This window comes from Corella eumyota, chromosome 1, assembly GCF_963082875.1.
Source record: "Corella eumyota chromosome 1, kaCorEumy4.1, whole genome shotgun sequence".
Lineage (NCBI taxonomy): Eukaryota > Metazoa > Chordata > Ascidiacea > Phlebobranchia > Corellidae > Corella > Corella eumyota.
Genome location: NC_137490.1, coordinates 23,688,089 through 23,697,569, shown reverse-complemented (window position 1 = coordinate 23,697,569; position 9,481 = coordinate 23,688,089). Strand labels below are relative to the sequence as shown.

The 9,481-nt window shown below is 32.3% G+C and overlaps 1 protein-coding gene across 1 annotated transcript; it reads left to right on the top strand.

Annotated features, from left to right (window-relative positions):
* The first annotated feature begins 6,917 nt into the window (after window positions 1-6,917).
* LOC145763508 (mannan endo-1,4-beta-mannosidase-like) lies at window positions 6,918-9,276 on the top strand. The gene is made up of 8 exons (XM_082574967.1): window positions 6,918-7,014; window positions 7,172-7,326; window positions 7,570-7,755; window positions 7,817-7,962; window positions 8,173-8,327; window positions 8,391-8,598; window positions 8,700-8,843; window positions 8,963-9,276. The coding sequence occupies exons 1-8, from the start codon at window positions 6,932-6,934 to the stop codon at window positions 9,176-9,178; spliced, it is 1,293 nt and encodes a 430-aa protein (XP_082431093.1). The 5' UTR covers window positions 6,918-6,931; the 3' UTR covers window positions 9,179-9,276.
* The last annotated feature ends 205 nt before the right edge of the window (window positions 9,277-9,481 follow it).

The window sequence follows — 9,481 nt, the reverse complement described above, 5'->3', positions numbered from 1 at the left end:
TTCGTGACATGGTCACCAGCTTTAAAGACGATCTAGAAGCGTCCAACAAGCGTCAGATGGAGTTAGATCAAAAGGTGGACGATCTAGAACAATACGGCCGAAGCAATTGCCTTATCATCCACGGATGTAAAGGTATTCCAACAACAGATGCTTCGCCATTCCCTTTCCGGGAATATGTATTACACCTTTTGAACACTCACGTTCATCCTGGGTATTCCATCACCCATTGGGATATTGACACTGCCCATGTTTTACCATCAAAACGAAGGGACAGTAAACCGATTATTGTGAAGTTTGTTTGGCGAGATATCCGTGATGATGTGTTCTGGCACAAGAAGAGGATGCAGGGCACCGGTATGGCGATCACCGAGTCACTGACGAAGCGCCGGCTGCACCTTGTTCACCAGGCAAAAATCAAGCTTGGAGCCAAATCTGTTTGGACAGTCAAGGGCAGAGTGATGGCATTCTTCAATGGAAAGCGCCACACAGTATGTAAGGTAGAGGATATTATTACGATTTTTAACTCAGCTAAGTAAATGTTACCTACTGGGTTAGATGTTACTTATCTACTCACACTTATATATCCCTTAAGTTTTTTTTTTTGTTTTTTTTTATTTATTTATTTGTTCGTTAGCATATAGTTCATTATTTAAAGTTGTGTAGCTCTATAGGATAATAATGGCCCATGAGATTATCAAGTGCAATATTTGTCTTAAAACTGTTAAAAATAGACAACCAGCAATTTTTTGTGATGCTAATAATCACTGGATCCATTTTAAATGTCTAAAACTAAACAAATTGGAAATAGAATTACTTTAAAATGAACCTTAAAGTAAGGCCTGGTGTTGCCCACACTGTTATAATTCTGCCCTCCCCTTTTCAAATTGTAACCCTTATGAATTAACTCAGCAATCTAACCCAAACCCCCCTACCCCAACTCTTTGTCCATCCACCCTTAATCAAACATTTCAAACTTTAAACTATAATAACTTAGACCTTTTAGACCAAAACAATAACATGGAAACCAATCTTATTAATGACCAATATATGTTTGCCCATGATATACATGAGATAAATACCACCACAAACAACAGTTTTGTCACTATGTGTGTTAATATTAGATCAATTTCAAACCCAACCCACACACCAAACTCCAAGATCTAATTAACTCCATGGAATTAAAACCTGGCATAATAGCAATTAATGAAACTTGGCTTTACCCAAATCAAATTGGACAACATATAAATTTACCTGGCTATACATTCAGCGCCAACAGCAGATCTTCTTCTAGAGGAGGTGGTGTTGCAATGTATATTAAAGACAACCTAAATTTTTCAATAAGACATGAACTAACAATAATGAAAGAAAAGGAGTTTCCCTGTTTGTTGATATTTTTATTAATAACACCCAAATTATAACAACTGGAAAATTTACAGATCACCCAGTTTAAATAAAAACCACCATAAATCATTTCTTGATCAATTAAAATTTGTTTTGGACACACTTGCAAAACAAAAACACACATGCTATATTATGGGCGATATGAACTATAACTTATTAGAGACCTTAAATTTGGACATTAATAACTTTGTTGACACTATGTTTTTTAACTCCTTTTTCCCTCTTATAAACAAACCAACCAGAATAACTGATTCAACCCAAACTGTCTTAGATCATTTTTGGACCAACAACCATAAATCCCTAATAAGAAGTGCTATTATTGTCGATGGCATTTCAAATCACTTTCCAGTAGTTCAACGTACAAACATAACTAGAAGCCAAAACCCAACTATTAATACTGAAACCTACAGATGCTATAATCCAACAAATTTGGCCAAATTTAATACTAACCTTGATAACCTAAAAACAGACCAAATATACTCATTTGAAGACCCAAATCAAGCCTATAAAGAATTTATAACATCCTATAAAAAAACTTTTGACCAAATTTTTCTTTAAAATCTAAAAAAAAATTAAAACAAGACAACCCATGGTTTTCTAATAATCTTAAAGAACTTAACAAAACAAAACAACTGGCTTATAAAAAATGGCTTCGAAAACAAAACTCTAAAAATCAACTGGATTATAACCTCAAAAGAAATAAATATGAAAAATCAATAAAATCTGCCAAATTTGAGTATTACAAAGGTCTGTTTAATAAATTTAGGTTTAATATGAAAAAAACTTGGACTACCATTAACTCTCTTATTGGTAAATCTAAGAGAAAAAAACATCAAATCAAATTTAATATCAACAACAGTCCAACCTCAGACAACAAGATAATATCCAATCATTTTAATACTTACTTCACATCAATAGCAGAAAAACTGGTTAAATCTATACCCCCTACTAACCTGAACTTTAATTCCTTCCTCAAAAAACCTATATTGAAATCAATTTTTATTAAACCCACCTGTCCAAGAGAGATTGAACTTATTTTGGCATCAATGAAACCCAAAACTAGTTATGGATTGGATGAAATACCATCAAAAATTGTTAAATCAACCCCTCAAAAAATTATAGAAATACTAAGTCATATTTTCAACCTTTCGATTGCAACTGGCATATCAATAAATGAATTTAAAACTGCCAAAGTAATTCATATTTACAAAAACGGTGACCTCAAAGAAACCAAAAACTATAGACCCATTAGCCTTCTACCCTGTTTTACTAGAAAGAATTATGCATAAAAGGTTATCATTCTTTCTTGAACAAAATAATTTTTTTTTTAAACAACAATTTGGATTTCGAAAACTTCATTCAACTAACTTAGCTGCAGCCCTGTTAATAAGTAAAATTACTGATGCTTTTGAACAAAAAAAAGCAGCACTTGGAATATTTTTGGACTTTTGGAAGGCTTTTGACACTATAGATCATACAATACTACTGCACAAACTACAATACTATGGAATAAGAGGAATTGCCCAAAACTGGTTTAAACATTATCTGACAAATAGATCTCAAGTCGTCGAATTTAATGGCCAGTTATCAACCAATAAAAATAGAATTACTTATGGTGTACCTCAAGGCTCAATACTGGGACCTTTACTTTTTTTAATTTACATAAATGACCTTCTCAACTCCCTGCTAAAATCTTCCCCTGTAATGTTTGCAGATGACACCACCCTTCTTTTAACCGATAAAAACCCTGAGAACTTAATTTTAAATGGTAATAATGAACTAGCCAATTTACAGCACTGGCTCTCTGCAAACAAACTATCCCTCAATATTGGAAAAACCAAAAATATAATTTTTAAACCAAGTAACAACCAATCCATCAAACAACTTAAAAATCTGACAATAAGTAAAACAGTCATTGAAAAAGTTCATGAAATTAAATTTCTTGGACTTACCATCAGCCAAAATCTCTCTTGAAAATCACATATGACAAACATACTTGAAAAATTCGACAAAACCTTGGAGTTATTCGAAGAATTCGGCCAAATCTAAACCAAAATGCAATAATCTCCTTATACCATACTCTAATTTTAAGTCATATCCGTTATTGTATCCCCATTTGGAAACATGGTAGTTTGAAAATTCAATCCCAAATTCAACATGTTTGCAAAAAATACCTTACTATGATTTCTTATTCTTATAATACCAACCAAGATAAAACTTCTTTGCCCACGCATTTACTATCTCTTGAAGATCTTTTTACTCTTAAAACTAGTTCTATAGTTTTTCAATACCTAACAAACTCCCTCCCATCTTGTTTTGATAATTTCTTCTCTAACCCAAGCAACATTCACTCCCAAAATACCCGATACAAATCTAAACTGTCAACCCCATATTTTAGCAAAACCTTGACACAACAATCAATTAAGTACATTGGTGTTAAAATCTGGAATAAATTACCTGATAAAATTATTAAGCTAAACTGTTCAAACAAAACCTTCAATAAAAAACTCAAAAACCATCTATTGTCTGAAATTATTCACCCTAACCTTAAATAATAATTCACACACAGATAAGCACCTATACTTATTTATGCATGCTAACCACCATTTATTTTACTACATATTCACTGTTAGATTTGCTTGTGATGTTTTTATTCTTTCAACAAAAAAAAAAACATTATTTTATTCTCTATTGTATTTATTTTGTACTTAAAATATTCACTTTTAAACAAGGCAGTCCATGTATTTAAACAGGTCATGCCTATGTCACCGTAAATTTCACTGTAAGTGTGCTGTGCAATAGTTTGTTGTTCCGAAAGGCAGTCCATGCTGATAACAGGTCATGCCAAACTTGTGAAACAGTTTTATTTCCTAATTTATTTTTTACTAACCTTTTCACTAAATTTGTAATTGCACTATTCTTTGACTGCACCTAAGTACTCACAATAATTTTTTTTTTTTTTTTTTTTTATGTATTTTTTATATATTTTTTTTCTGTTACACTGTGTGCTACAATTCCAAAACTCCTCTGCTTAATTACCCTTTAAAATTTTGCCAAACCCAGTGTCAAAACACCAAAGCAGCATCGTTTTTAATAAATTACCAATAAATTATCCTTATAAATACATTAACTAAGAACTTATTACTGCCGATTATTTTTTTGTTTTTTCAGACTGGGCTCTCAGACCATATACTTCAAAAAGCAACACCAACCTTATCATATTCCTCCAACCACCCTGAACAAATAATTTGGACCATACAAAGCTACTTATTCATTCAGCTACTCTAACACTTTGCGTCACAAACTTAACTTAATTATGCAATCTCTCTTTAAACTATCAATGTAATATATTTTAATTTATCAAGTTTCCTCTTTCTTTTCTATTATTAACTAGTTTTAAACATTTATATTCACTTACTCTATATACGTGAACCCCCACTAGTTGGTGGGTTGTTTAATATTTTTGTGCGTTGTATGTGATATACGTTGTGAAAGGCCATTCTGGGACGTTCTTTCTTTAAATAGGTTTATTTCGGTTAGTCCCTTTATCACATGCAATTTATCGTGACCAGTTCGTGCTTTCCTACTAGAGCCATACTGGGTTATATTAAATGTAATTATTATTTTCTTTAAGTTATTTTTTACACTGTAACTACCATCGACAGTGATTGCTCTACTTTTATAAATCAAATGTGTCGTAACTTTCTTTTTTTTTTGTACAATTTTATTTTGTTATTTCGTCACTCCTTTGTTATAGTTTTATTTTTTTGGTGTATATATTCTGTAAAATGTATTTTATTTATCGCATTTATTAATAATATAATCTATACTGAGTTTGGTGACCATGCCATAAAATAATTAAAATCTTTATGTAAACATTAATACTTTTGGCATGTTTTAAATCATTAAATTGATTTTGTCATTTTTTCCCGTCGCATTGTTGTAATATTAATTGTATATCGTATTTATTATTTACTTTTATCAATGCGCGAAAAACCAAAATAAAAAAAAATAAAAAAAATCGTTAATTTGAGAATGTAATCCTGGGAGCTCTATTAGCGTCGTTCGCCAAGTTTATAAAATGTGGAAAAGGCGGAATTTTTATAACCTCACCCTAATCTTTTTTTGTACAGTTTGCCCTTTCTGCATTCATCTTAGTACTACTCGTTTAAACCGACGGACGACGCTAATAAAGCTCCAAAATTTTAATTTAAAAAAAACACATGGTCTCTTAATCAAAACAATTCCAATTACGAACCACATACAGTAAACACTTTTTCTATTCCAACACAGAAAAAGTATCACCTTTAAACTATTTCCGAACCTACGGTCTTTTTTGTTTATCCTCAGTTATTAAATATTAACAAAATATAGCATTAATTTAAACTACTTTACCTGATCTATAAATAAATATTTTACTTATAATAAAACAAACAATATAACCATAATAATAAGCTTTAATAATGTTACTACTAGCAGTAAACACTTTTTTTCTATTTCAACACCGAAAAAGTGTTCACCTTCAAACTATTTTCGAATTTACGGTATGTTTTAGTTTATCCTCAGTTAATAAATTCTTAGAAATATAGCACTAATTAAAACTACTTTACCTAATCTATAAATAAATATTTTACTTATGTTAAAACAAACAATATAACCATAACAAAGAGCTTTAATAATGTTAAATATAAGCTCCGCCTATTCCTGACTTATCACCGCTACGCGAATTTTGATTGGCTAATTATTTTCTCTTATTTTAGCCAAGACTACAGTTAAAAACATGCTATAAGGAATAAGGGCAGCGCATTTAAACCATTTTTAACTTATCCTCGATTGTTTTAGTAGTTTATATATCTGAATTCTAGAATATCAATTCCGACGTGGTATTTAAACCACTGTCATTCTGCCAGAATTTTTTTTTCTAAATTCTAGCAGAACTCGCATTTTTTCGCAAAATATCACGTTGATACCAATTTAACCTTAATATTGAAGATAAACATTTTACGTTTTCGTAATTATCGATACAAATTTTGTTTACGTTACCCATTGAACCAAAAATTTAAACAAATATGTCCTGAAGCATTGAATCTTAAAGTTATTTAAAAATATTTTCCGACAATAGAAAATCAAATAAAATTTAATGCAAGCTAACCCATATAAAAACAATATAGTTTGCGAAGTTTTAAAATGCACATTTTGCATTTTCTTTAATTATCGACATTTCAAATACTATAAAAGAAACAACAGCCCGCTCATATAGGCAAAAAACGTATCTTACTCTATACGAACCAAATTTTTACAATACATAAATAATGATAATTAAACATTGCAGGTAAAGTTTAAAGCGAATAAAAAAAACAGGACATCGCTCGGACCCAGTTAAAAATACTTTTTGACGATAGGAACTCAATAGGACAACAATAGTTCGGCCACTAATCGCTCAAGGCAAGAAAACTTTTTTAACTTTTGCACTGGTTTTAGCTGAGCGAAATTTACAATCAGTTTACTAAGAAACTTAACTGGTTCGACGATGAAGTTTATTTGTTGTGTTCTCTTTGTATTTCTTTGTTTTCACGGCCAAGAAGGAGCTCGACTGACGACATTCGGAAGTCAGTAAGTACTTTTATTGTTGGTTACTTAGCAAAATATAATATCTGAGTAATTACTTTAAACAATAACAAATTAATTAAGTATTTAAAGTCGCTATCAGGCATAAAGGTGCGTGACTTTTGTCCAAAAATTTTGCTTAAGTTTGAACATTTTTTAAAAGTTTTCGATACAACGGGCAAAGAGTTTACCTATCTGGAGTTAACCAAGCTTGGTACCACTTTGCGAGCGATTTTGGAAACCACAAATATTCAACAACTCACATTCGCCTTGAGGACATTCTGCAACAAATAAGCCTTAATGGTGGAAATTCCATTAGTAAGAACTTTTTTGTTTTGGCCAAAAAATCAATTTTTTAAAAACTTTTACGGTTTATTGTTAAAAATATTTTCCGGTAAAGAATATTCCGTAAAAAAACAAAATCTATTTATATATTCTTTATCTTTATTTTAAATGAGTCTTCAACATCTATTTTTATTAACAAATTAACTCAGGACATTATTACATTTGATTTAAACGCAGTTTATCAGTATTACTAAGTTATTGACCTCATCCTTTTAGGGATCTGGGTTCACACGGACAGCGAACATACCCCCAAGTTCGGAAACACGGGTCACGTGACCGCGGCGGATAAATACTGCAACCACATTATCAAGGAAATGCAACGATATTTGTGCAAGGCGCAAGAATATAACATTTTCGTGTTTTTTGTTTTGTGGAATGGAGCGGATTGGAATTTTGATTGGGGTAAAAACAATTTCTAAACAGTTTTTAAAGAATACTTGTCACTTATTTTAATAATCCACAGGTCAGCAGTTGAACGGACTAATAACTGTCCCTGGTAAACTGGAGTCCTACATCAACAAAGCTCTCATCCCAATTGTTAAAGCCTTAAAGGGATATCCTTCCCTCGGTGGGTACGATATTATGAACGAACCTGAAGGAATAGTTATCGTGAGTTGACTGACAATGTCGAATTATAAAAGTTTACTAAGGATAGCATTAATAACAATCTAACGTCTGTTTCTTAAAAGTTATGTTTTATGAAAATTTTAGTTTTTCGATATTATACTTAACAAAATTAATACGAAAATGTAGTGTTAAAAAGGAGGCGGTGATAATAACGATAATACTAAACATTAAGGCATAATTATTTTGATATAGGTTGAATCAAGCCCCAACCCGAACCAGTGTTTAAACACTCACACCCTTACTGGCACTGGTGCAGGCTGGAAAACTTTCAATTGTTTACTGGGAAGTTGTTTCTTCATGCATGCTTTACAAAGATTCATTAACTGGCAAGCTCACTTCATTAAAGTGTAAGTTTAAAAAATAAAATATATACACAATACCACAAGAGTCAAACAAACATTTTCTTATAGGCACGATCCACAAGCGTTAGTCACCGTTGGATCGTGGAGGGAAAATTCCCAAAATTCAAATTTTTTTACACCGAATAGTTACAACTTTTACTCGGATACATGTCTGCACGGTGCTGGAGGATATTCAGATGGAGTACTAGATTTCTACCAAATTCACACGTACGCTGACAATATTGGGGTTTCATACAGTTCTTATTCACCAATGGTTGTAAGTTTCCCACTAATACAATTTTTATGACAATTCCAGTTTGCATAAACTTTCCACGTCGAGTTGGGTTAAATTCATCCCTTGGCTTTTAATTAATTTAGAGGTCAAAATATTACTACTTTCTGAGCAAACCTGTGGTCATCGGAGAATATTCGAGCAGTGCAAGCGACGGACGAAATAACCAAGATCTTGCCGACTGGGCCTACACCCACGGCTACGCGGGAGCATGGTCATGGCACGCAAACGTAAGTCGGCTTACGGATTTTGTCGAAATAACGTCATGATAAAACAAGCAATGGCGAAAGGGTTTTAATAGGGGGCATTTTAACGGACAGAACATTTTATACGGATTAACTTTTTACAGGATAGCGGGGACCACACGGATAATCTTCCAGATCAACTAGCTGGCTTGGCTCATATCAGTGGAAGACCTTATATTTCCGTAAATCTGGGAACTTGTACTTTAACAACCAACCAACTTAACGATGCAATCAGACCAAAACCAACCGGGTTACATCGATTTTGTCGAGCAAAGCTTTTTCCCGTACTTAGTTTGTCACCAAGTCCTGGGCGTCGATAAAAGTTTGACTAAAACAAAAATTCTGTTCTAAACAATTTATTTTCGCTAAGTAATTGCTGCCTACGAAAACTTGTATAAAATGTACTTTTGGTGTTGTAATAAAGCTGCAATAAAAACTTGAGTTTTAGAGTTGTATCATGTTGGACTTTTTTGGTTTGTAAAGATTAAACATAATTCAGTCTATCCTGCTAACTTTTTTGTTGACCATCTGCGCCTGCCTTAGTTGCGATTTCCAGACGACAAAGCGGGTTTAAACTAATCTAAAGGTTTAATCAAAGCAGCCGTAACTACCCAAGGGCACAG